General features: G+C 44.1%; 1 protein-coding gene and 3 non-coding genes across 7 annotated transcripts in view; 1 reads left to right on the plus strand and 3 right to left on the minus strand.

The window, feature by feature from the left end:
• TRIM55 (tripartite motif containing 55) overlaps positions 1-25,500 on the minus strand; it is a 61,491-nt gene extending 35,991 nt beyond the window's left edge. For 3 of the 4 annotated variants that reach the window (XM_062188420.1, XM_062188417.1, XM_062188419.1), the window contains exons 1-4: positions 14,635-14,925; positions 13,925-14,097; positions 6,018-6,183; positions 5,587-5,682 (exon numbers count right to left, since the gene is read on the minus strand). In XM_062188420.1, the coding sequence (XP_062044404.1) occupies positions 5,587-5,682; positions 6,018-6,183; positions 13,925-14,097; positions 14,635-14,802 (603 nt within the window). In that variant the 5' untranslated portion in view covers positions 14,803-14,925. Of the gene's footprint in view, positions 1-5,586; positions 5,683-6,017; positions 6,184-13,924; positions 14,098-14,634; positions 14,926-25,324 lie in introns of those variants that run through there. The other variant, XM_062188418.1, reaches the window with a different exon arrangement.
• On the minus strand, positions 24,904-24,992 carry TRNAY-GUA (transfer RNA tyrosine (anticodon GUA)). Its single transcript is given in 2 exon segments — positions 24,904-24,939; positions 24,956-24,992. It is a non-coding gene; the product is annotated as a tRNA-Tyr (tRNA).
• On the minus strand, positions 25,424-25,516 carry TRNAY-GUA (transfer RNA tyrosine (anticodon GUA)). Its single transcript has 2 exons — positions 25,480-25,516; positions 25,424-25,459 (listed from the first exon to the last, which is right to left on the minus strand). It is a non-coding gene; the product is annotated as a tRNA-Tyr (tRNA).
• Positions 25,517-25,864: 348 nt separating this feature from the next.
• On the plus strand, positions 25,865-25,937 carry TRNAR-ACG (transfer RNA arginine (anticodon ACG)). Its single transcript has one exon. It is a non-coding gene; the product is annotated as a tRNA-Arg (tRNA).
• The last annotated feature ends 1,825 nt before the right edge of the window (positions 25,938-27,762 follow it).

The following is a 27,762-nucleotide window of genomic DNA, read 5'->3' on the forward strand; positions in this document are numbered from 1 at the left end:
CAGCAGAGAGCTGGACTGGAAGAGGGGCAACCGGGACTAGAACTCAGTGCCCATATAGATGCCGGCGCCACAGGCAGAGGATTAGCCAAGTAAGCCACAGCGCTGGCCCATTTCATTCTTTTCTTTTTTAAAAGGTGTATTTATTTATTTGAAAGATAGAGTTACATAGAGGCAGAGGCAGAGAGAGAGAGGGGTCTTCCATCCACTGGTTCACTACCCAATTGGCTGCAATGGGTGGAGCTGTGCCAATCTGATGCTAGGAGCCAGGAGCTTCCTCTGGGTCTTTTCATGCGGGTGCAGGCACCCAAATGGAATGCCAACACAACACTACAGATAGCAGCTTTACCAGCTACACCACAGCACCAGGCCCAATGGGATCATTTATTTCTAAGCCTGCTTGCCTGCCTTCGGTAGGGCCAGTATTAATAGCCTGCTCCTGAGGTGTCTAGTGTCACAGGGTGAGTGTCACCAGTAAAGATGATAACAAGGAGGTTGCGTTTTCTAGGGACGAGGAATGAAAGCACAGCATGGCTGTCCACCAGCAGAGAGCTCCTGGGTGGTCACCTCCACTCCCCCAGTCCCAGCCTATCCCTGAACATCTCCACACTTAGGAAGGCAAGTGGAGTACGGACCACGCCAGGCTCCTCTAGGATGACTCAGAAACTCCATCAGCTTGCAGTCCAGAGCTCAGGGAATGTCTTAGGCTGAGCCTCTCTCAGCCAGGACGACTAAACCGACTTAAATCTCTTTCACTTGCCTCCAGCTCACATCACAGAGGGAAAATGCTACTCCTTTTTTTGGCACTAGAATCATTCTCAGAGTAGCCTTCACAATTACTGTAAATTCATAGCAATTGCATACATTTTTGTTTTATAATTTAAACTTTATTTATTTACCTGAAAGAGAGAGAGAGAGAGAGCAACCTTCTATCTACTGGTTTATTCCCCTAAATGCTTGCAACAGTAGCTGAGCCAGACTGAAGCCAGACCTGGAACTCATTCCAGATTTCCCATGTGAGTGGCAGGTTGAGCCATAATCTGGTACCTTCCAGGATACACATTAGCAGGAAGCTGGATGGAAGTGGAACTGGGACGCAAACCCAGGTACTCTGATAAGGGTTATAGCATCAAGGATAGAGCATCACGTAGGAATCAAAGTCAGACCTTCTCCAGAGGAGCCACCAGAACTGATCTGAAAGAACTGTACTTATCCAAGTCATATTCATTCATTCATTCTTTATTTTATTGGCTATTCAAAATTTCAGACTCATTTTATAAAAATACAAGATACAGGAATAGGCACTTCCATAAAGAAGGCCTTGGAAATCACCTGCAGTCTCACTATTCACTGCTCTTAACTTTTTGTGTGTTCTGCTGCTCTCCTCCACCATGAATGTAGAGGAGGCTATATATAGGACATATGTGCATTCTACTCTCTTATATGTGAATGTGTGTATCCTAAAAGCATATATAAATACATGTTTGCTATTATTTTTCATCTTATTTCCTTGTGAAAAAAATCCCAGAGGTAAAATAAGCAAGTAAAAGGGGGTGAACACTATTAAAACTCCTGCCTTGGGGCCAGCGTCATGGTGCAGTGGGTTAAGCCTCCATCTATGATGCTGCAATGCTGGTTCAAGACCCTGCTGCTCTGCTCCCGATCCAGCTCCCTGCTAAAGCCCCTGGGAACACAGCAGAGGATGGTGAAGTACTTAAGTCCCTGTCACCCACATGGGGGACCCAGATGGAGTCTCCCGGTTGCTGACTTTGGCCTGGTCCAGCCCCGGTTTTTGTGGCCGTTTGGCCATTGTGAACCAGGAGGTGGAAGAAGAGTGCTCGCTCTCTCTCTCTCTCTCTCTCTCTCCCCCCCCCCCATTTTTTTTTCAAGATGTTATTTATTTGAAAGGTAGAGTTACAGACAGAGGGAGAGACAGAACTTCTATCCACTGGTTCACTTCCCAAATGGCCACATTGGCCAGATATGGGCAAATCTGAAACCAGGAGCCAGGAGTTTCTTCTGAGTCTCCCACACAGGCCATCTTCCACTGCTTTCCTGGCCATAGCAGGGAGCTGGGTCTGAAGATGAGCAGTCAGGACTTGAACTGGCGCCAGTATGGGATGCTGGCACTGCAGGTGGAGGCTTAGCCCACTACAATCACAGCGCCAGCCTGACCGACTGTTTGTCTGTCTCTCTTCCTCTCTCTCTTCTCTCTCTCTGCCTTTCAAAAAAAATAAAATAAATCTGAAAATTAAAAAAACTTCCAACTGGTAGTCTCATCTTAAAGTTCACAGGAAATAGTTACCCACCTCCTCCAGTAACCTAGGAAAATACGTAGATAAAAGGGTGTCACGTATGACAAACGTTATTACTAGGAAGAATGGAATATCTTCAGTATCTGCACTAAATCCCATCAGCGGGACTAACTTCACACCTGTTCCTGCTTGTCTTTGTCTCAGAGGAATTAAGAACAGCTGCTTCCTACTGCACCCCAAACAACCTCCAGGAAGAGAAATCTGTGGTTCCATTTTTCCCTACCCTCTTAGTGTCCTTTGATGTGGCCGGAAGGGACCCTGGATTGTTTGCATCTGTTCAAGGCTCCACTGTGACCCACAGGGCTTTTCTCTTGGGCGTGTTCTCCAGCTGCTCCATCCCAGACAAAAAAGCCCATTCCTCCCAACAGAGATCTCTGGGAAAGGCCCCAGCAGACCAGAGACGCGTATAGAGATGACCTCACTCGCCCACAAGCAACACACTCCTATTTATACGCTTAAGACTCAGCCTGCTACTGCACTGCTGATTCATGGCTCAGTGATCAAATTGTATGGACTTGGCCTCTACTGTAAACGAATTCCAAGAAAGACGCTCCTGCGGCCCGTTTCTGAATCTCTTTGGTCTCATCACCCAGAGAAAACTTTCCTTCTAAAAATGGTTCCCAGATTCATCACAGATCTCTTTAGGAATATGAGCATGGAGAAGAAAGGAGATCGAGTTTAATCATGTGTAAATTGAAAATGAGATAATTACAGCCAAGTTCTTGAAGCTGTCATCTAGGAAATGGCCTTTGACTTTAATAGAACTTGCCTTTATAATGATGAAATAATAAGAACAGCCAGCACTCACTGGGGACTCACCACATGTCGGGCACTGGGCTTAGCATTTTGTTTCTGCTTGTTTAATTCCTCACAGTAATGCTATGAAGTGAGTAGAATGATTACCTCATTTTTACAGAGAAGAAAACTGAGACTAGATGTACTTGTAGACATACAAATGTATCTTACAAATACAATGCTTCATTTAAAGAAAAGTAAGAAGCATTGTGAGAAACCCAGCAGGCCATGTATAAAGTTAGAAGATTTGCATATAAAACAATACCTTTTTTTTTTTGAGAATACAGCAAAACAGAACATCAACCGTGGTTACCTAGGGAGAGTAGGACAGGAGTGGGGAATGGGGGTGGATAATAACAGGTCTTGCAGGTAACAATGAGGAGGACAAGGTGCCATGAGCAATGCAGCACCTTAGTCCTCTGCACCTGTGATCCAAAGACAAGAACAGCCCTGAAGTTTAGAGCAGGGAGAGGTTAGTATGAGGTCACTTCAAACAGACTGTGGAAAAGTGAAATTCATAGGAAGTTTATTTTGGGGCAAAACTTTTTGAAACCCTTGCATAGCTTTTCTATAATATGCATTCCCCACAAACTTTCTGAAGACTTCTAGCAGATTGCTCTGAGTTTCAGAACCAGAGACCTAGAATCAAACCCGTGTCTCATACTTGCCACCTACGTAGTATGGCTCTAACTAGCCTGTGAATCTTCAGTTCTTGAAAAGATATTTGCCACATAGCTAACCTCATTAGGCTGCCACATGTGGCCTTCAGTATTTACAGTTTATATATATTTCTTTCTTTCTTTTTTTTTTTTTTTTTTTTGACAGGCAGAGTGGACAGTGAGAGAGAGAGACAGAGAGAAAGGCCTTCCTTTTAGGCCAGCGCCGCGGCTCACTAGGCTAATCCTCCGCCTTGTAGCGCCGGCACACTGGGTTCTAGTCCCGGTCGGGGCACCGATTCTGTCCTGGTTGCCCCTCTTCCAGGCCAGCTCTCTGCTGTGGCCAGGGAGTGCAGTGGAGGATGGCCCAAGTGCAGCACAGTGCGCTGGCCGCAGCGTGCCTACTGCGGCTGCCATTGGAGGGTAAATAAATAAATATAAAATAAAAAAATGCCAGTCACAATAGCTTTTAATTTTGTATAATATATTTGCTAGGATTTTATTATTTATTTATTTATTTATTTTTGACAGGCAGAGTTAGACAGTGAGAGAGAGAGACAGAAAGAAAGGTCTTCCTTTTCCGTTGGTTTACCCCCCAAATGGCCACTACAGTCGGCACGCTGCGGCCGGCGCACCGTGCTGATCCGAAGCCAGGAGCCAGGTGCTTCCTCCTGGTCTCCTACGCAGGTGCAGGGCCCAAGCACTTGGGCCATCCTCCACTGCACTCCTGGGCCACAGCAGAGAGCTGGCCTGGAAGAGGGGCAACCAGGACAGAATCCAGCGCCCCGACCAGGACTAGAACCCAGGGTGCCGGTGCCTCAGGTGGAGGATTAGCCTATTGAGCTGCAGCGCTGGCCAGGATTTTATTTTTTAAAAAAAGCTTTATTTTATTTATTTTAAAGGCAGACTTAACAGAGAGAGAGAGAGAGAGAAAGATCTCCCATCTGCTGGTTCACTCCCCAAATGGCTACAACGGCCAGGGCTGGGCCAGGCCATAACCAGGAACCAGGCGCTTCTACTGGATCTCCCACATGGATGTAGGGGCCCAAGCACTTGGGTTGTCCTCCACTGCTTTTACAGGCCATTGGCAGGGGGCTGGATCAGAAGCTGAACAGCCAGGACCCAAAGCAGTGCCCATATGGGATGCCAGCATCGCAGGTAGTGGCTTTACTTGCTATGCCACAACACCAGCCCTTGGTAGGATTCTTAGATGCCATACTAAATAGCCAGCCATTCATCTATTCATTCACTGTGTTTTTATTGAGTGTTTAATATGTGCCAGGCACTGGGTCAGGCACAGGGCAGAGATGAACGATCCAGAACTCGGCCTCTATGAGCTCCCTGCTACTGACCCATTCCCTAATCACTGCCAGGCAGATCTGTCTGCTCCTGCCAGCTCTTTCACAGCTCTGCTATCAGAGCACAGATGTGCAGTGCACACCTCACCTGCACGTGACTTTCTAAACACCGACTAGCTTATATTAAGATCTTTTGAGTCTCCCCCAATAAAGTTGGCTGTAACAGCAACACTTCAACAGACACTCATTTCCATTGCTGGGAGTTTATTTCCTGTAGCTAATCCTTCTAAAGCACTTGACCAAAGAAAAACATATGCAATGACAATCCTGCTACTTATGGTAAAAGCTGCCTCATTGACTCCTGGAAACTTCTCTTTTCATGCCAGGGAGTGAATGTTTCAGACACGCATCAGGAAGGAGACAAGAGAGAAATGTCAGACTAGGGATCCTGGTGTGGCACTGAGAAAGCCACAAAGCCCCAGGATTGCAGGCTTGGTTTGGACACCTGGGAGTCCCTCGACTTACCTCAATGGTTTTACAGGTGTCCTCCAGCTGGCTGATCACTCCCTGAACCCGATCATTGCTTCCCACAAGGACGGCGATGCCATCACTGAGCTCAGACTAATGAAGAGAAAAAAGGGACTCAGGATCGTAGGGACTTCCCAATCTCCCCTGACTGTGGATTCATTGTAGGACTGTCCTCCTGAGTTCTTAGATTAGGGTGCATGCAGTCCCTAAGGAGTAACAATGATGCTTGGGAAACTGGTGAACCTCCTGATAGCACAAGCGAACATTAATATGTGAATGCATTAGTGTGAAAAGAGATTCCACAGTTCCGCTCACATTCTTAACAGAGAGCGTGATTCTGAAAACACTAAGAACACTGAACTATAAGCCACTGAGAATAGCATATTCCATCAAAGAATTTTAAGCAGAGGCCAGAGCAGCACTGTTACCTTCTGCCTCTGGAACACGTGCGTGAGCGGAGCCACCTGACAATCCTTGTGTGCGCCGAACACCTTACACAGGGAGCAGGTGGGCACTTCGCAGTTGAGACAGTAGATGTTGATGCGCTCCTCTTCGTGCTCCTCGCACATGGGCTGGTCAGACTTCTTTTCTGGCCTGGGTGGAGTAGGTAGGCAGATAAATGTCCATCAACTCCGGCTGGGGCAGAGTGGAGAGTTTAGGCCACTTTGCAAAGCCTAGCTTCTCCCTGTACCCCAGTGACCTTGTCCTGGACAACTCCTAGGGAGTCCTTCTTGTACGCAGAACCCACCAAATTTGGCTTCTTAGTAATGGGGTGCTGACAAATCTCTAACAACTGCTGTGGCAGGGGTGGGATGCCAAGGCTCTGATTGCAGCATATGCCAATTCCCGAGGTCTGAATATTTCCATCATAGCTGATTTCAAGTTATTCAAGGTTTTAAAACTGGCTAAAGGGGGGGGTGCTGGTTATGGTGGAAAAAGCTGCCAGCAGCATCCCATATGGACACCAGGTTGCGTCCCCACTGCTCTACTTCCTGTCCAGCTCTCTGCTATGGACTAGGAAAGCAGTGGAAGATAGCCCAAGTCCTTGGACCCCCTGCTCCCAAGTACTTCTTCCTTCCTGGCTCCTGGCTTTGGACCAGCCCAGCTCTGGTCATTGCGGCTATTTGGGAAGTAAACCAGCAGATGGAAAATATCTCTCTCTGTCTCTGCCTCTCTCTCTCTCTCCCTCCCTCTCTCTCTCTCTCTCTCTCTCTCACACACACACACACACACACACACACACACACACTGGCTTTCGTATAAATAAACAAATCTTAAAAAAAAAAAAAAGAAGAAGAAGAAGAAGAAGAAAAGAAAAAGAAAAATTGGCTAGAGAAACTCCTGAAAGTTGAACACTGGGCTCCGGGCAAGCACACGATTCTCAGGAGACACTTTCCCATTATAAGCAAAGAAGGGGAGTTTGCCTAGCAGTTAAGATGCCCAAGCCACACAGCCTGAGTACCTAGGTTTCATCCCATCTCTAGCTCCGTATTCTAGCTTCTTGCTAATGGAGACCCTGAGAGGCAGCAGTGATGGCTCTGAAGTTAGCTTCCTGCCTTCCATGTGCTGAGACTTGGATTGAATTCCTGGCTCCCTAACACCTGTTAGATATTTGGGAAATGAACCAGCAATAGAAGCACATGCTCGCTCTCTTTCTCCCTCTGAAATCCAGTTTTAAAAATCAAGAGGGGAGGTGTTCTGTTAAGCTAAATCTCGATTTTGTACCAACTTTTCAGAGGAGCTCAACCACAGCCCTCTAGCCCCAGGAGAGGCTCCACATAAAGAAGGGAGGATAACTGTGGCTAGGGGAACCGGGATCTGTTCTCATGGTTGAGGTAGGACCAGGTGCTGGCTGGAGGTTGCTCTGTGGAAGAGGAAGGAGTGAATATGATCTCCTTATGCTAAACCCAGCACTTTCAACATATTCTCTCTAAAGATGGAGGCTGTTAACAGTTTTCAGTAGTAATTATTGAAAAACCTCAAATCCAGATCCAAAAGCTGTCCTCAGATTTCTAGAATTACTTAGAAACATCTTAGATTTGAGACCTTTTTTAAGGTGCTATTGAGGTCCATTTTTAAACTACTGGTTTTTATGGGTCATGAAATTTATTTATTTATTTTATCTTTATTTTTTTGACAGGCAGAGTGGACAGTGAGAGAGAGACAGAGAGAAAGGTCTTCCTTTGCCATTGGTTCACCCTTCAGTGGCTGGCGCACTGCACTGATCTGAAGGCAGGAGCCAGGTGCTTCTCCTGGTCTCCTATGTGGGTGCAGGGCCCAAACACTTGGGCCATCCGCCACTGCACTCCTGGGCCACAGCAGAGAGCTGGACTGGAAGAGGGGCAACCGGGACAGAATCTGGTGCCCCGACCAGGACTAGAACCCCGTGTGCCAGCACCGCAGGCAGAGGATTAGCCTATTGAGCCGCGGCGCCAGCCTATGGGTCATGAAATCTATTATTATAGACCATAAAACCAGTTTAGCGGTTATAACTAGTATTGTTAAAAATCAAAATAAAATGGGATTATAAATATTGTGAATTACATGTAGTAAGAATTACTGTGAAATATTATAAATTGCATGCAGTAAGAATGAGTATTGATATAATGCATATGTGCATGTGTGTATATGTGCATGAAGAGACTTCAAAAAGTTTATGGAAAGGGCAAGTGTTCAAGCATAGCCGGTAAAGCCACCACCTGTATCCCATATCAGCACTGATTCCTGTCCCAGCTGCTCCACTTCCAATCCAACTCCTTGTTAATGGCCTGGGAAAGAGAGCCCAAGTGCTTGGACTGCCCTGTTACCCACGTGGGAGACCTGAAAGAAGCTCTTAGCTCCTGGCTTTGGCCTGGCCCGGGACCAGCCATTGCAGTCATCTGGGAAGTGAATAAGCAAATGGAGTCTCTCATTCTCTCTGTCTAGCTCTTTAAAATGAAAAAATAGATCTCTTTTACCTGGAAAAATGAGATTCAAAGATAAGTTTATTCTGGTGCGAAATGTTTTGAAATCCATACACAGTTTCTTCACAATGTACATTTTCCATAAGCTTTTTGAAGACTTCTCGCATGCAGTTTCAATATTTTTTGCACCAAAATAAATTTAGCTTTAATTGAATCTTCCATAAACTTTTTGAAGTACTTCATGCACATATACATGTGACTATACACCTGAAACAACAGATGTATTCAATACAGACCTATTCATATACCTACCATAGTGTAAAATATGCTTTCTACTGTGAGCCACAAATGCAAATGTTTGAACCCCACTAACACTGATGTGTGTGTGGTTTGTAGCTGCAGCATCTAACTCAGTGAAAGGCAGAGAGGACTTGCTGATGTACCTCTCTCCAAAAGGCTCTAGAAAGAAGTCAAATACTTGAGATTGAGTTAACCATTGAGAGAAGCCCTGAGGCTACTAAGCAAACTGCATAGATTTCCAGTTGCAAGATTTTAGAATCTGATTTTTGCAAAAGAAATTTCTGTTTTGTAGTAATATGCTTTCCATGAAACCTATGACCTTCTCTCTTGGCCATTCGCTTGGAACTCAGATAAACAAGGTAAGACCCACAATTGAGAAAATGGAGATGCCCCCTTCTGGATCTGTTTCCTTGACTAGAATGTGAGCTCTTGAGCTCCATGAAGGCAGAGGCCATGAGCTGTCTTCTTTTCTGCTGGCTCCCCAGTCTGCAGAACAGTACCTCACATGGTGGGGGTGAGAGACTCAGTATTCAGTGTTTGTTGATAGAACCAGTGGGAAATTTAAAGGAAATTTGCCTAATTAATGGATAGTATTTCCAGTGCTCTGATCTAACACCACCCAGACACAGGAAATATGGGAAAGTCTGGGGTTACTTTAGCATTCAGGAATGGCAAAGGAAGAGACCAGACAACCTGAACACCGAATTCAGAGATGACAAAGCCCTCTGGGGGTCATCTAGGGACTGGCTTGTCAGTCTCCATCTGGCCAAAGGCAGGTGCACCTCTGAAGCTTTTCCTCGCACAAATCTCTGCCTTGTAGTCAATGTGGTGAGGCTGGACCTGGAGCACAATTACCGGAAACTGGCACAGGCGGTACCACCACGGCTCATCTTCCATAGGGCAGCCTGTGTCTCATGTGCTGCTCGGACGTCAACTGCTATGACCAGAGACAGTGATGGAGAGCACAGATGTATGCAGTGTGTGCAGTTACTGAAATTGTGGAAACAGCCATTAGGCTCTGTGTTTGGTTCTGCTTATGGTTCAATTATTTTTCATGATACAGTTTTACAGAGAGAACTATTTCCCATATTTCTTATTGAATTTTTCTTGTTTAGGTTGCAACACAGCCCAGGGGTACTACCCATTTAAAAAGGGCATATAATAGAAACCTCTGAATAACTTACACGTTTAATAGACTAGAGACAAATACTGCATGTGGAATAAAGATGAAAATATATTTTAATGAGGAGAGAGTGCCCTAGCTCACAGATGTGGTTCAGGGCTCAGTGCCAAATGTTGGCAGTGGTCTTTAGCAGTTCAGGGCAGGCCAGATGGAAGAGGATATAGCCTGCTCTTTTTGGTCTCTGAGGCTTCTGGGACCACTCTGGAGATTCCTGAAGAGTGGGCATCTGGCCTTGGTGAGGTGATTCTGGCAGTACCTCTGTGGTCATATGTCCTTAAAGTTTTACTCCCGCTCAGCTTCTCCATATGGTGGCTCTGTGGGCTTAGACAACCTGCTTAACCTCTGTTAGACACAGTTTTTACTCATATCTAAAAAAGTCACTGGGTGGCAGTTCAGTGCCATGACTATGATATCACTTGTTACACCTGTGTCCCGTATCAGAATGCCTGGCTTGGAGTCTCGGCTCTGCTTCTGATTCCAGCATCCTGCTAGTGTGCACCCTGGGAGGCAGAAGGTGATGGCTCAAGGACTTCGGTCCCTGCTACCTCCTAGTTTTGGCCAGGTCCAGCTCTAGCAGTTGTGGCTAGTTGGGGAGTGAGCCAGTGGAAGGGAGATCACTATCTGTCTCTCTCTTTCTCTCTATTTCAAGTAAAATGAAAATAAATAAAAATTTTAAAAATAAATATAAAAATAAGGCAAAAGATCTTCTAATTAATTGTGACAGAATGAACACTGGCATTTATATTATTTATCTTTCTGAAATCCCACTTAAGTGAGAGTGAGGAAATAAAAAAGTATAAATGAAAAAGAACAAAAAGTGAGCAGAATGAGAGATCTCCAACAAATGTTGGAAAGTTGAGACATATTGATGAAAGGAAGTGACCTATTTGGCTTGTATCTTATGTCTGCAGGGAAGAAGTCTACAAAAAGCAAGCTAACATGCACGGTGGAAACCTGGGAATGTTCTGGAATTGCAGAGCCAAACACCCTGAAGTCAGGAGTAGGGAAGGGGCTGGACATTTTAGGAGTTTACTTAAGGATGTATTCCATAAAAACAAGAGAGTAAATCAATGAAGATAAAAAACACAGGATCCAGGAAGCAAGGGTTTAAATGGGCGGAGAGTTAAGAAAATTCCTTGGTAGAGTGTAAAGGTCAGCCTTGTGAGGGACTCAGTCCTGAGACACCTGTGCTGGAAAGTCAGCAATGTCTAAAACTGCAAAATCAAGAACTAGGTGCAAGACATGATAGGTATATACATATCATTGTCAATAAATAGAAAAATAGCTGAAGGAATTAAAAGAGGTTGACTCTGGGGAGTGAGACTTGGAGTGAAGAGAGTGGGGCAGGGACTACACTTATCACTAGAGGCCTTGTGGTACTGTTGAATTTTTTAAGTCATGTATGTAAATTATTTTGATTAAAACATTAAAAACCTTTCAATAGGTGATATTAATAGTTATCACCATCTCACAAGGTTGTTGTGAGAATTAAAGATGATTCATGTGTAAAACATGAAACATGTCTGACACATAACACATAGTTTCACTTATTATATTTTAAAGTTAATTATTATGTTATTAATATTAACCAAGGGGCTAGCACTGTGGCATAGCAGGTAAAGCTACTGCCTGCAGTGCTGGCATCCCATATAGGCGCCTGTTCTAGTCCCAGCTGCTCCACTTCCTATCCATCTCTCTGCTATGGCCTGGGAAAGCCGTAGAACATGGCCCAAGCCCTTGGGCCCCTGCATCCTCAAGGGAGACCCAGAAGAACCTCCCGGCTCCTGGCTTCAGAGACGCTCCAGCTGTTACAGCCAATTTGGGAGTGACCCAGCAGATGGAAGACCTCTCTCTCTCTCTCTCTCTTCCTCTCCTTTTCTCTGTGTAATTCGGACTTTCAAATAAATAAATAAATCTTTAAAAAATATATTAACCAAACTAGTACTTTCTCTTGCTATCCCCCAAACTACAGGCTAGTCTAGCACCGTGCGGCATTCCAGAACCAGAAGCTAGGTTTTGTCGAGACCTACGGTCTGGCTGTTCTGTGGGAGGTCAGAATTAACCAGTACCTCCCAGTCTGTATTTAACATCCCCCTCTGTTTTGCACCACCACATCCTAATGACTTATGGGCTCATCTCACTCTGTACATGCAAGGTCATTCCAAGGTCATCTAATGTGCTCCTAGACTCAGGGTTCTGATATGGCAATGTTGTCAATATTTAGAAAACAAGTGGGTTTACACCCACAGTGGCCAAGTCCTCTGGTCAACTTGTGGTTTTACTCCCAAGTAAAAATGCCCCAAAGGCAAGTCACAGATTCAAGAAACAACAGTGTAAGAAGAATTTGACACTCACAGAAACATTCCTAGTCTACTCAGAGATGAGCTTTATTGTTGGAAATTTGGTTCTTTGCTTTCATGTGATTTGCTTCCCAGCCCTTGGTACTATTTTTGGCAGCTGTACTAAGCGGACTTCATAATTAAAGGTAGGTTACATCTTATAGTTTTACAAATGCCACAAGTTTTAACATCTCTGGGCATTATCACAAGTGTTATTTTTCACATTTTACCCCACAATGCAAGTAGTAAAGCAGAAAATTATTGGAATACATCAATAGAACATGTCAGAATATTTGTGGTATTGCTTAATCAGTAGGCATTTACGGAGCAATTATTCTGTGCAAGGCACTGTAGGAGGTACTGAAACAGTTTTCAGATAAACTCCTTGGATAATTGGTTGGTTATTAATTGGCTGCTTCATTTTTTCTAAGAGTTAGTATGTGCATTTGCATTTTAAAGTAATGAAATAGAATGAGATCAGATCTATGAGGAAACAGGACAAAAGTAGTACTTTGCTTCTTGGCAAGAAACTTTGGGAGCAAGGGAAGGAGCTGGCTACAAACTCTGCAAGTATGCCATCAGTTTTTCTTCTCCAGTCCCATATCCTGATACTATCTAATTTAGTTTTGAATCTTGGGCAGAAAGTGATATCCATAATAATTACAGCAATTATGTTAGATTTATAGAACAGCTTTCCTCCGAAGAGCTCAAGGCTCTTAGAGCCCTGCAGATGTTCCATCAATACTTGTCCCTTAACAAGAATCACAATGAGGCCATTGCTAGGTGGTCTCAATGCTGCCACCAAGCTTTGTGGACTGGACTGACCTGTGCATAATTGAAAAAGAGCTCTTTATGTCATGCCTTCTAGGAATAGCTCCCGCAGTGTTGCCTCTAGGAAAGGAACTCTATAGCCAATTGGTTTGATGAATAAGGAGTCTTTTTTGAAGTGAATGAATGTATATACTTATGTGTATATGTATAGTATGTATCAGTCAATCAACAAGTGGATGCTAAGAGAGTAAGTAAATACAGTCTAAGAAACAGGAAAATACAATCTGAACTCCAACCTTTTTTTTTCTTCAGATCTCCAAAATTAAGTCCATTAAAGCAAGGACTATTCCTGGCTTTACAACATCCCAGGAAATCAATACAGTGATAAACTGTGTTAAAGGATTTTGTTTTTATTATTATTATCCAGTCATTTTAAGGCAAGACTGTCTGAACAAGGAACGGGGCCGTTTTAGATGATGCCATGTATGTTCATTTTATGTAAGGCTTTGTGCTAGAATTTTTCTGCTAGATAGCATTTGGTGCTACAAAGGAACTGTCTAAAATGTATGTAATGAGAGGCATCAAGGTGGGACATAATATTATACCTCTCTCAACATCACCATCTAGAAAGGATTAATGGTAATGGATCCTAAATTGACACAAAGGCTCTAACACCAGCTTCCTTCTCTCCTCCTTTGGGTGATCTCGGTCCCACTGGGAAGGACTGACTTGGAAAATATTTTCCAGTGAAAAACATTAGTCTATGATTGGTAAACAATCATTCAGTGTAATAAACAAACAAAACAAGCCTCAAAGTGGGCTTGACACAGCAGTACTACCTGGTAGACTCCTGCTTGTAGATGTCAATGATGTTTTCCACCAGCAGGTTCCTCTGAAGCCCATAGACTCCATGTCTGTCCAAAACTACTTCGTGCCTACAGGATGGGCATCGGAATCGGCCCCCAGACGCCACAGTTGTGCCTCCTCTTGTGGGCAAGTACGGGTTGGAGGCCTGTTCTTGCCAAACAAGAAAACAAGAAATGATTAGTGCCACACAGAGATTTTTCTGAGGCTTCTTTCACTCTCTTGGACTACAAACAGCATGAATTTGTACTTTGAGTTTGCCATGAGATAATCCCTCATGGCAATATCAGCAAGTGACCGTGAAACACAGGCCCCGTCGTGAGCCTGAGATGCTTTCCCATCCAGTGTTTCCACAACCCAAACTTCCTGCCAGAAACTCCAACGTTCATGATTTGAGCAGTAATTCATTTTCTTTTTGACACAGATTCAACAGTTTGGCTTTCTTTGAAAAAAAATAACACATGGATGCTGATTCTTAGCAGTAAAACCAAACTAGATTTTGGAATAAGAAGGAAGTTGACAGCAAAGCACAAAGCAAATCCTCCAAATAAAGTTTTCCCGAGAATAAATGTAGCCTTATGAAGTTTCCTACAGGGATTCAGCTCATGTTAAGCACTCCTTTGGGAGAGGAGGGAATCTTTTCCACACAACCCCTCCCCCCCCCCCAAATTCCAAACAAACCTACCTGGAAAATATCACTGGCACATTTCCTACACAGGTTATGCTGGCAGGGGAGGATGACCACGGGCTTGGTGAACATCTCCAAGCAGATGGGGCAGATAAGTTGCTTCTCCAGGTTATCCATGGTCTGCTGCTCTTTGGAAAAAGACTTGTAATTCAGAGATGCGCTCATCTCCTGGCCGTCTGAGTTCTGCCAGGGGAAGGGTGCTCCGAACGGCTTCTAAAAGTGTTTCCTAGAAATAATTCCAAGGATTGTATGATCAAGTGTCCTTTACGTTTCTCTCCGTGGAGGACATTGTTTCAGGCCCTGGTTCACAGTGGGTGCCCGAGCTGTTTTTAGCAGCCCAGGGTCACGTGACCGTGAGCTGACTTGTCCATATAAGCCAGTGACAGGAGGATGGATTCTGACAGGTGACAGAGAGCAGGAGTCAACATTCTTACCCCAGGGAGTGAAGAGAGTGGGTGGGAAGGAGGATTACAAACCCCATTTAGACAGGGACGGGGGGATTGTGAGGAGAAGGAGGTGGAAGCTGACAGTTGTCAACAAGTGCAAGTGTGCATGCCTGGTTCCTGAGCCAAGCTCTCCGTGAGTGCTCGGTCAGACCCTGGTGACAGGCTTCTCCAGGAAGGGGCAGAACAAGGGCTGAGAATCTAACTGGACCACAAACGCCATCGCCATCTTGAGAATCTATGAAGCGAGTCACCACAAGGAGCCTCACAGGTGGAAACAGACAAACAGGTGTAGAAAACCGTGATCCTAGCTTCATAGGGCAATATTCAGACTGGCTTAATGTTCACCTTTGTCCTGGTGGTGGTCTGGGAAAAACCCATCGTAAAAGCTGACTTCAACACAAAGATGCTCAAAAACTTAAACAAAGGCAAACTTTCAAACACTGATGATCTGATGGTTCAAGAGGTTGTGACATAAGACTCTAGTGTGCTCTTTTTTCCTTCCATGTTGCTTTCCCTCCTCCCTAACCCACTTTCATCCTGTATTTTCCACCCCTACACATACCTGAAAATACACGAAAATTTGGGTAGCTTTTAAAACTATAAACTTAGTTTGCAGCAATAATCACACGGGATCGCAGACATGTGTTCATTTAGCCACACATCAGGGGTCTCAAATTAGGGCCTTTGACAACTGAAGCAAAAATGCAGTCCTGTGTCCCTGTGTTTTACCTGTGGAAATACCTTTACTCCTTTGCACTTTTGCCTTTTTCCAAGGTGTTTTTTTTTTTAAAGAATCAATATTTTCCATGGTTATATCTGATACTTTTGATGGGTTCTTAATTCATAAGCATCAATACTAACATTTTCCAGGGTTTTGTGAAACAACTGTTTAATTAGGAGAAGTGTATTTTAAAATGTTACAACATATTAAAAGCAATGAGGAAATGTGTATCTGTTTTTGTGTGCAGACTTTTCATCTTATTTCTCCTTGATTTCAAAAACCTTGAACAGTGAACACCTTTTTTCAGTGATCCCCGGAGCACCTCTGCTGGTAGGTCGGTGTGACTATTCTGTGTAGTCTTAGCGTTGTGTGCCCTGAGAGCTTACTGATACTCTAATAAGCTCCATTTAACTAATAATAAGTTATATATATTCACAAACATTTTGAGGATCTTTGGAGAATTTTCTGATTCCTTTCTCTACTGATTTAACAACTACAAACAAGGAAGAAAATTCGAGGTATTTTTTTTTTTTAAACTTGGTTCATTCATTTCATCTAACCTAGGCAATTAATTGAGTTTATCGTTGTAGTGGTTACGGAAGTCTGAGCATAGTATGTGAGATATTTCCTAGGAAAAATTTTAAATTTTTAAAATTTTGACCTTTTTGTAATGATATTTAACATAAAACACAAACATATTGTAATGCTGTACAAAGTTTTCTTTCCTGATATTCTGTAAGCATTTTTCCTATTCAAGTTTTTTTTTTTTTTTTTTTTTTTTTTGATAGGCAGAGTTAGACAATGAGAGAGAGAGACAAAGGTCTTCCTTTTCCGTTGGTTCACCCCCTAAGTGGCTGCTACAGCTGGCGTGCTGCACCAATCCGAAGCCAGGAGCCAGGTGCTTCCTCCTGGTCTCCCATGTAGGTACAGGGCCCAAGCATTTGGGCCATCCTCCACTACCCTCCCGGGCCACAGCAGAGAGCTGGCCTGGAAAAGAAGCAACTGGGACCCCAAGCAGGACTAGAACCCAAGGTACTGGCGCTGTAGGCAGAGGATTAGCCTAGTGAGCCAAGGTGCTGGCCTCAAGTTGTTTTTTTTTTTTTAACTTTTTAAACTTCTGTTAAAAACTCAGATGTAGACATACACATTAGTGTTCATTTGTTTGCACCGGTATCACCACAAAGGTGAGTCACGCTCTGAGCTGGATACTTCGATGGCTACGGTACCAACTAGGGAATGTAATCATAAGAGGTTACTGTCCTATATGCAGCCGGACTTTGACTGAAGCTTCATTATGTGCTGTGTGACTGTACAGTGGAGCAGAACCTGTTCACACAGAAGGAATTCATTCCTTCATAAAGCATTCCTTGAGTATTTATCATGTGTCTCCATCGTGCGAGGCTCCAGGCACTAAATTATGAACAAAACATAGGTCATTGTCCTTCGAAACTCTGGCTAACAGTAGAGATAAGAGCTGGCAGACACAATATGATCAAAAGTAGCAAAATTGCACAGTAGGAGGAGTCAGGAAAACTTCATGGGTGGGGTTAGCATTTGATTGACTCACTGTGCAATTAGAAGTACTGGAGAGTTGGACAGCTAGGGGGACACAGAGAGGAAGGCCCAGAACAGAGCTACAGAGGCGCAGATGTACAAGAATCCCCAAACGTGTGGAACTGGAGCTGGCAGTCATGAATACTGAGCTGCAGAGTGTTCAGCACTTCATAAATTAAGCACCAGGAAGTTGCAGAAGTTTCTCACAGCACATTTCTGTTTCTGTGACAGCACCACTGGTTACATTTATCTCACAGGGGTGTCTCGGACAATGAGAGCAAAGGAACCTGGCCCGAGGCCAGATTGAAGACCGTTGCCAATGAACCAGATGAGAGGCCCCAGTGTCCTGGCCTGAGTGAGGGAACTGAGGAAGCAAAGGAGGAAGGGGCCTCTGGGTTATTCTGAAAATCAAGTCCAATGACTCAGATGGCCCGAATCTGAGGGACCAGTGACAAACAGTGAGGGTGCAGAGTGAGTCATCTTACAGACTTCTCTCTAGCCTCTATGTCCACCTCACTTTATGGACTAAGGCAAGTAAGTGACCTTGCCTCAGTACATCACAATTCTTTCATCTGTAAGTGAGCAGAGTTTATAACCTGATGAAGCAAGATTTGTGTGTGTTGGGGGACAGGGCATTATGTTCTGAAAATTTTCAATTTTGACTATGAAAATCCCCAAGTGGATTATTTGATGTCTACTGGATCCCCAATTTCTCTGCCTTTCACGCTTTCCTAGGACTGTGCCTGGAGGTCACACAGTAAGCTGGCAAGACTCCCATGGGACTAAGTACCTAGTGGATCATTCATGTTCCCTTCCCCTCCACATTCTCTTCCCAGCATGCCTTGCTTGTCCCCTCTCTCGGAGACCAGTGAGCTATGGAGTGGGCATGTGGACTGGAAGTGAGACACAAGGAAAATGTCTTGTTCTAAGGAGGAACCAGGAAACTTCAGTCCATTCCCGAATCATTCACAGAGTCTACGAAGTAGGACCAATTCTGGAATTGAATCAGAATTTAAGTCATTTTAAGACTGGGATTTGGAGTGGACCTAAGCCTCTATGGGGACATGAAATCTACTTAGCCTCCTGAAGGTAGCCTGTACTGTATGAATATAGAAGGGGCATACTACCTCTTCCACTCCTACCTCCATCCTCATCACATACATTAGGACAGGGCTTGAAACCAGTTGGAAGCAATTACACAGGAAGCTGCCTTGATTGGAAGCCCTACTTACTCCTTATTCTTGAATCCCATCAGCAGTAGTTTTTGTTTTGGTGAAATAAATAAATAAATAAATAAATAGAAACCACATTGAAATACATAGGTTTTTTTCAAAATATGTTTTTTCCATGAACTTTTTTGAAGACCCCTTCATATTCTTGGATTTCAATTCTTACACCAAATAAACTTCTTTTAATCCATTTTGATGACATTTTGAAGTACCCCTGTAGTTTTGACACACATTAAGAAATTAAGGGGGGCTGGTGTTATGGCATGGCAGATTAAGTCACTTACTGTAGCACCAGCATCCCATATGAGCATCAGTTCATATAAGTGTTGGTTCAAGTCTCTGCTGCTGCACTTATGATCAAGCTCCCTGCTAATGCTTCTGAGAAAGTAACAGAAGGCCCAAGTCTCCAGCCACCTGCATAGGAGACCCAAATGGAGCTTGTGGTTCCCGACTTTGGCCCTGTCCATTGTGGCTATTCGGGGGAGTGAATCAGCAGATACAAGAGTCTCTCTCTCTCTCTCTTTCTCTCTCTGCCTCTCATCTTTCTCTGTAACTCTGCCTTTCAAATAAATTAATTAATTTTAAAAAAGAAAAGAAATTAAGGAAGCTGGGAAATCTGAATTGGGTTCCTGGCTCCTAATATCAGCCATTCTGGGCATTTGGGAAAAGAACCAGTGAAGGAAACTCTCTTTGTCTCTTTCAAACAATAAATAAATATTGAAAAAAGAAACGGGCAAAACTCCACCACTCTGCCCTCTTCCAACAGTTTCCCAATCTTCTGGAAGTCTAAGGATATGCGATGGATTCCTAAGGACTTGAGAATGCACACAACAGTGTATTTGGCAATAAGGGATGACAACAAGGAAGAGAAGTCTTTTGATCTCTTTCAACTTTTGGCTAGGTAAAAGAAGACATGCGCAGGACAAGGTTAGGGATGGCTCCCAAACGTAAGCCACCATGTCCTCTCTCAGTGGAGTCAAGGTGTGTCACCCTCCTGGCATAACAATGCACCCAGAGAGCACTGTTAACCAGTGAGGCTCACATGCACTTCGGTGTCCAGAGTTTTTGTGGGGGTTTTGTCACGTGAGTGTGATTGATTGAATCACTGACCACATGACTGAACCTTCCCAAGAGGTTGAACTAAAAGTCATATGCCTCAAAGCCCCAACACTCTCATCTCAAGGTTGCTCTTCTGTGAGGCATGGCCCCCACTCTGGGTTAGCTCTGTAGCATAAACTCTCAGGGCCCACCACCAAGAACAAAGACATACCTATCATTCAGAATTTAGAGGCTCCCTCCCAGGAACTTGGGACAAAGGCCAGACAGATACTTTGTTAGACACCAAGACAAGGAGATGCTGAAATTACTTTGACAACTATGTCAGTATAACAACTATAATAATGATGTTCTGAGTAGCAATCACTTAGTATAATAGCTCTCTGTAATAGGTTTCGTTATCTCCAGTAAGCTGGTTATAGCTGGCACAGTTAAGTAGTTGTCCTGAATTATATGTCTGCTGAGCTATGGGGCAAACTCAGAGACCTATCTTCTGACTTCAGAGCCCTTAACCTCAGCCACTAAGCTGTACCACACCATGCACTAGGACAGTATTATCCATGAGAACTTTCTGGAGTGATGGAAAAGTTCCATATCTGGTGGTCAGCCTCTAGCCCACATGTCTATTGAATACTAGGAATATGTATAGTTAGTGCAACCCAGGAACTAAATTCTAAGTTTTATTTAATTTAGACATGTATTTAAATGGCCACATGGGGCTAGTGGTTACTATCTATATTAGAAAATCAGCCCTAGAACACGAGATGTAAAAAAATCTTGAAATAAAATTAAAATGCATATGAGTGATTCTCCAGAGGAACTGGGTTACCTTCTTTTGACAGGTTTTGTACTCTCTGGCTAGGGAGTATAGATCCCTGCTGGTCCTAGAATATTTATGAGAGTAGCACCAACTTTTCATCGAAATTTCAGGAAATGAGAGGCATTAGAAAAGTCCCAAGGAATCAGTGTCAGTGATGCTATAGAACTTTAAAAGTTATTGGAAAAAAACATAACCCAGAATTCTCTTTCAGGTAGTAGGATTCCTGATTTATGACATCTGCAAAAAGTTAACATTTTCCTTTTGTCTACATTGTTAATATTTTCACATTGGTTTTTTATCTGACAATAGGCAGCTTGGATATACGACTTTTCAGTCTGTAATGAAAAAGAAAGGTTTCACAAAATTGAACATCAGAGATACGAATAAATTTGAAAAGCACTTAGCAGAAGCCAACACTGTCACACTTCTTTCATTAGATAGTTTGCAAACTTCTGGTTGAAAGTTTTTTGTTTACTCCTTTGAATATATTGTATATAAATTTTACTTCATCATAAAGATCTTTGAGAAAATGTTAGAAAACGAATATATCGTGCTTTCTTCTAAACACTTCTTGGCATAATTCACATGCCAGAAATAAACAGTGACACTCCCAATAAACAGCAAAAACATTAACACAAGTTCTTCTTGTCCTGTGCAACCTCACTCTGCTAACGGATTTCTCTGAATTCATTCAGGCCTTTTGAAATCTGTTTCTCACATATCTGTCCTTATTTAAATCCTATTAGTGGTTATATAGCCCCTGGATAAAGACCTCACTGAGGTCCCTAGGGCCTGACATAATCTACCCCTGGCATATCTCTCCCATCTGTAATGTCTGAAGAAACAAGATGTGAGTGACAAATATGTGTGATTTTCAATTTTCTGAGAGCCACATTCAAAATTTTGCAAAGAAACAGAAAACATAAATTCTTAAGGGAATATTTTATTTAACCCAAAAAAATCAAAAATATTATGATGTGTAATCAATATTTTTAAAAATAAGATACACGAGGTCAACACTATAGTGCGGCGGGTTAAAGCCCCAGCCTACAGTGCCGGCATCCCATATGGGAACTGGTTCGAGTCCCAGCTGCTCCACTTCTGATCCAGCTCTCTGCTATGGCCTGGGAAAGCAGTAGAAGATGGCCCAAGTCCTTGGGCCCCTGTACCTGCATGGGAGACCCAGAAGAAGCTCCTGGCTCCTGGCTTTGGATCAGTTTAGCTCTGGCCTTTGAGGTTATTTGGGGAGTGAAGTAGTAGCAGATGGAAGATTCTCTCTTACTGGCTCTACCTCTCTCTGTAACTTTGTCTTTCAAATAAATAAAATAAATCTTAAAAAAAATAAAAATGATACACTGGAACAGAGAGTTGTATTTCTTCCTTTCCAATTTAGAGGCCCTTTTTCCTTCACTTTTTTATCTTATTACACTGGTGTTAGTCAAAAGCCTATAATAGACATGTTTGCCTTGTGCCTAATCTTAGGAGGAAAGTGTTCAGTTTTTTTTTTTCAGTACAAAATCTTTGTTATATGTTCTTCATTCATGCCTTTATCAGAGTAATGAAGTTCCCTTCCCTTCCAAGTTTGCTGACAGTTTTTCACTGACATTGAATTGGATCAAATGCTTTTTCCACATCTGCTGAGATGATCACATGGTTTGCTTCTTCAGTACACTTAATTACATCAATTTTTGAGTGTTGAACCAGTTGTATATGTTGGAATAAATCCCACTTGGTCATGATATATATCCTTTTTGTATATTATTGGATTTAATTAGCAAAGATTTTTCTGCACATTTTTATGTTTGTAAGACATATTGGCTTGCAGTCTTCTTTCCTGTAGTGTCTTTGTCCAGTGTTGGCATCAGGATGATATTGAATGAATGGATGATATGGAATGAATTGGGAAATACTCCTTCTCCAATTTTCTGGAAGAGTTTGAGTGTAGTTCGTACTGGTATTGGTATGTTCAGTAGAATTCACCACTGAGGCCAGCTGGACCCGATGGTTTCCGTATGACAGAAATAAATGAGTTAATAAGTGTCAATTACCTAGAACTGCGCATGGCTTGGAGGAAACTCTGATAAAAGTTAGCTTTTAACTTTTTAAAAGTTATCTACATTTCCAATTAAAATGATAAATGTTTATTTCAAACTTGGAAAATATTTTTAAATTTTAGGGAAAAAAGCTTCACAATATCCTACTATCAAATATTATTACTGTCTGCATTTTAAAATATGTTCTAGTCTTGTCCAGAAATAACTTATGCTTGCTTATATTGTTATTATTTATATTACCCTTTATTCATTTAGCATCTGATTAATATTTCTCATGTCAATACAAGTTGTTCACAAATATAATTTCAATGATTATACATATTCCCATTATATGGTCATACCATAATGTATTTAATCATCATATTGTATTTTTAGGATTGTTCTACTTTCCATGAACAATAGATCCAAGCACCTCTTTCCTGCATGTCTAAAAATTTATATAGACACATATTCAAACCCTCAAATGATGTTTCTAAGTCTTCACTCTGTGTATGGTGTGCTTGCCAGGCCTCTAGGCACTGAAATGTGTGCCAGTATCTATAGCTTGCCAGGGAAATGACATTTTATGCTTATTTCCCTTCTCCCCTTTTACCTTCCTGTCTTTCCCTTCTTTCCTTCCTTCCTTCCACACTGATAGCAGTAATGCTTATTGTGTGTTTACTATGTATCAGACAATGTACCAAAGGCTTCCCAAATTGTGCCATAATTAAAAGTGGGAACCATTATTATCATTTCTATTTTAGAAATGAGAAAACTAAAGCCCCAAACTGTGAAGGAAGTTTTCTAAGGTCATGCAGTAACAATTGACAAAGAAAAGCCTTCAGGTTGCACAGCCCACATGGCTAACCACTATGACATACTGCCTCTCAGCTTCTACCTCTGAACCTTTTATGTGACTTGTGACTTCCCCTCTCCACCTAGGCTATTGATTCGAGATGTTGTTTATTCTGGCCCAGTTCACCTGTTCCAAACATCTGTCCCCCACTTGGGTTTGGGGTTCAGTCCTTCCTTTTTCTTTATTACATGTTTCCTGCTTTTTTCTTTCCTGGTTACTTACAGTTTGAATGACTGTTCTCCCCTTAGCCAACTAGAACACACATAATCTCAAACTAGAAATTGGAATCTATTATCTAACAAAAATATTCCTCTCCTTACTTTTGTAAATGTTTTCATGAACTCTATGATGATTTTTTAAAAGACATTTAAACATTCCATTAAAAAGTTTTATTGAAAATAGGAAAATGAAGTAAAAATGAAGACCATGCTGAATCATGAAAGACACAGCAATAAACTTCAGCAAGTTGTACACACAGGTCACAAAAGTCTACAGGTTTCCTGAGATCCTAAAATGAGAGATTAAGAAATATCACTGATTTATTGTAACCCTTAAAAAGAGTAATGTTTCTGCCTTTGTCTGGAAGATTTATTATTTTGTGCTGTGAGGCTCAGGATGGCTTCAACTGTCTCTCTGTGTGGCTATATTCTAGAAAATGAGATTTGGGAGAAAAGTCTGGGTACGTGTATCCTATTGAAGCTCTGGCTTTCAGTGAACTTGTTTTTGAGTTTCTTTGACACAACTGACGGGCTCAAGCTCGGCCCTAGACAGAACTGTTTTCCCAGTTCATTCTCAGTGCGGGTCTCACAGCTACTTCTCAGGAAGACAGCGGCTTACAAAGACCCGCCTCCAGCTGCCAGCCCTGGCTTCTGGGCCTCTCTCGGCTCCCCAGCCAGCTCGGAGCTGCCCGGAGCGCGCACACACACACACCCCCACCCCGAGCGGAGCAGGAGGAGGAGGAGTGCCCGGTTCCTCCGCTCGACCAAAGTTTCAAGTTGCTGACCTGCCCGGGTTCTATTTCCGGTTTTGTTCTTCCTTCTGTGAGTTCCCCCTAACTCTGGGCGTCTTAGCGTCAGACGGGTCCCCAGTAGAACAGACATCAATCACCAAAGCAATCGCAGAGGTAATGGACGTGACGGTGCTCCGTCGCTGTTTGTGAAAGAAAAATAGCTAATTAGGTTACCCAAAGGAAACGCGTCTAAAAATTTAAAATTGGGAAAACGAATGAGCAGTACCTGTCATTTTTTTTTTCTGGGGATTTTTACAGAGTAGTTCCAAAATTGCCCTCCATTTCATTTCCGACTCTAGAGTCTAAGAAAAACGTACCCCGAGGAGAAAGAAAACTGGAGGATGCGGGCATCGATCCCGCTACCTCTCGCATGCTAAGCGAGCGCTCTACCATTTGAGCTAATCCCCCACCGCTGGGAATGGCTGCTTATCTTTTCCTCTAGAGAAGGGTCAGAGCGTTGAGGCCGAGAAGATAAAGTCCCTCCGCAATACTAATGCTCCTGCTCTGACTGAGGGGAAAAAATGACAAAACGAAGCCGCCGCTCCTTCGAGCCGGAATCGAACCAGCGACCTAAGGATGGCCGCGGGCAGGCGCCTACAGTCCTCCGCTCTACCAGCTGAGCTATCGAAGGGAGCGGGAGGCCGGGCCGCCTCTGGGGCCCCACAACAGCGCACCGTCTTCGGGCGTCGTGCGTTTTGTGTCGTCCTCCTCCGGACGCCCGGCTTCCTGAACCCTTCTCGGCGCGGACCCGCCGCCTCCTCACGGCCGCCGGAGCGAGCCCTCGCCTGGCGGAGCGGCCCGGGGTTTGAGGGAAACGGCCGGGCCTGGGCCCCGGGGAGCCTGCCCGGCCGGGCGTGGCCGCGTTCGCCCCCTTCCCTGGCTTAGCAACGAGCACTAGGCCAGGACCTGGCGCCCGACACCGCGATCGCAAAACTTTCCGCACGGGCGGCGCCACACACGCACCGCAGCGAAAGTGCCAGAGGCGCCCGCTGGTCGCTGGGGTGTAAGTTGTAGGAGGGACCCTTGAAGGCGGGGACGCCGTGGAAAAATGACACAGCCGTCTCCTTCGAGCCGGAATCGAACCAGCGACCTAAGGATGTCTCCTGCTGGGGAGTCAGCTACAGTCCTCCGCTCTACCAGCTGAGCTATCGAAGGGACGTGGTGACAGTGAGCGCCCCCTGAGATTCAACCCAGGTGTAGGCCCGCTTCCTCGTCGGGCGGGAATGGCAACGCGCATGCGTAGTCCGGCGCACACGCGCCCCGCCCCTCCGCAGGCAGTGGGCGCCTGGGTGCTTTGCGCTTGCGCAGAATGACGGCGCGGCTGGTATCTGCGCGCCCCACTACTACCCCGGGTGTCCTGGCCCTGCGGGACAAGACCCTGCGACAACACTGCCACCCCTGCCTGCCTGTCGCACTTCGGGTTTACCAACCTGGAACGACTGTCGGGTGTGGCCTCACCGCGCTGTAAATGGATAGGCTCGTCGGGGGCAGCGCGTGTGTGAAGGGCCAGTGGCGCAATGGATAACGCGTCTGACTACGGATCAGAAGATTGTAGGTTCGACTCCTGCCTGGCTCGGCTTTTGTCACCTCAGTTTTAGAGTTCCTTTCTCTGCGTTCTTCCCGACCGTGAATTCTAACAGTTGGGGGCCTGCCCTTGTCTTCGCCTCCCTGTTGGTTTCCTGGCTCCAACCCTGCAGCTTTTGCGGGGTTGAAGGGAGGAAGACCCGGGGCTGACCGCTCGCCCCCGTTTGGCGCCGCGGGACCCGGGGACGAGGGAAGCTCCCAGGTCACGCAGACAGAGCTGGTTAAAACCCCAGCAGTGCTTCGGCTGCAGCTCGGTTCCTCAGGTCTAAGACACTGGAGCCTTCCTGCACACACCCCCGACAAGGCAGAGAGAAAAACCAACGTAAAGTGTCCCTTTGGTCGCGTTCCTGTCTTATATTTAATTTGAACAAAGATGTTCATTTTCCGGTCAGGCCTGTGACCCTGCTTTGTCCGGCCGTTTTTGAAAAGTCATTTTCAGAGGTGATTCGCGAATTAATGATATGCGACCAATTCTCGAAGTGCTGGGCTCTCCAGCTTATTTAGCACTGCACAAAAATTATTTAATGTCTTGGGATACCCCACCCAGGGGTCTTTGACCTCAGAGGGCATAGTGTTGTTTTGAACAAACTTGAATTTGTACTAATTTATCAGCTTTATTTGTGGAAGGAATTTTGGAATTATTTTTGAAATCTCCCCTAATAAGATAGCAAATTCCAAAAGTGAAAGTTTTAATACAGTGTCGTCAGGAAAGAGAAAATGAAAGGCCTATTTTTCTAAGTGGGAAAGCTGCTTCCCTAAGACTGCACAGATGGTCGAAAGAAGCTACAATCTAAGTGGAGGACAAGCTCAGACTATTTGGACAAAATGATGCTGGTTTTTATTTTGTTTTCTTGTGTACATTTTGACATTTTTGTGTTTAACAAACTGCCACCTCTTTAAAGTTACATAGTGTTTCTGAGAGTTTAAAAATCACCACCATGGGAAGCTGGGGAGATATGTTGCACCCTTCTTAATGTTCATGAACTGAACCCTGTACATTAGGCTAAGAGGAAAGGACTTTTGTGTTTTATCCTGCCTTTTCATTATTTTACAAGGGTGGCAAACAAGGTATTCTCTGCAGACTTCAGGGCCGCCGTGGCTATTATTGCAATGCCACACCAAACCTCGCCTCTTGGGGTACCCCCTTCTTACTCTGCCCACTTCCTCAACACTAAGCTTGACCAAATAGCAGGTTCCAGGAAAGCCAAGAGAGCATGATTTCTGGCTCTTCGTTGTAACTGAAAATCACAAAGAGCTAGTATAAGCAAGAAACATATATTGGAATGATCCAGAGGTGTACTTAAGGAACCAAGTACAAGATACTTCTAGGCCTAAAGGCTTCCCTGTGCCTCTGGGCGGCCCTCAGTGCTTCTGTAGTGCATACATTTGGAAACATGGTGCTCCCTCCCACCCTAAAAGTTGCCCAGCTTTATCCCTCCCAGTCTTTAACCCCAAGAGTCCCTTCTCTTTCTCAGGCCTGAGTCTCAAACCCTCCATTGTTCTGGCCTTATTTAGATGCTCACCTCACTCTCCTGCCCTCAGAGTCCAGGCGTGAGAATTAACATGTATGGTTGGGCATATGTGAGTGTATCCCTTGCTTCTCAGTAGGGCATTGAAAAGATAAAGACACATAAAAAGAAAAATCTGTTGCAATGTGGAAAACTATAGTAAGCACAATCAGCACACCAGAAATTTTAAATAAGTTCTAGGAGGAACAGTTTTCTGTGAAATTGACACATCTAGCGGAGAGGAAACCACGGTCCATTCATGCACATTCTGCAAATTAGCAGAGACCAAACCTTTCTCCCTGCAGAGCT

The sequence above is a fragment of the Lepus europaeus genome, chromosome 4 (genome assembly GCF_033115175.1).
Source record: "Lepus europaeus isolate LE1 chromosome 4, mLepTim1.pri, whole genome shotgun sequence".
NCBI classification, from domain to species: Eukaryota; Metazoa; Chordata; class Mammalia; order Lagomorpha; family Leporidae; genus Lepus; species Lepus europaeus.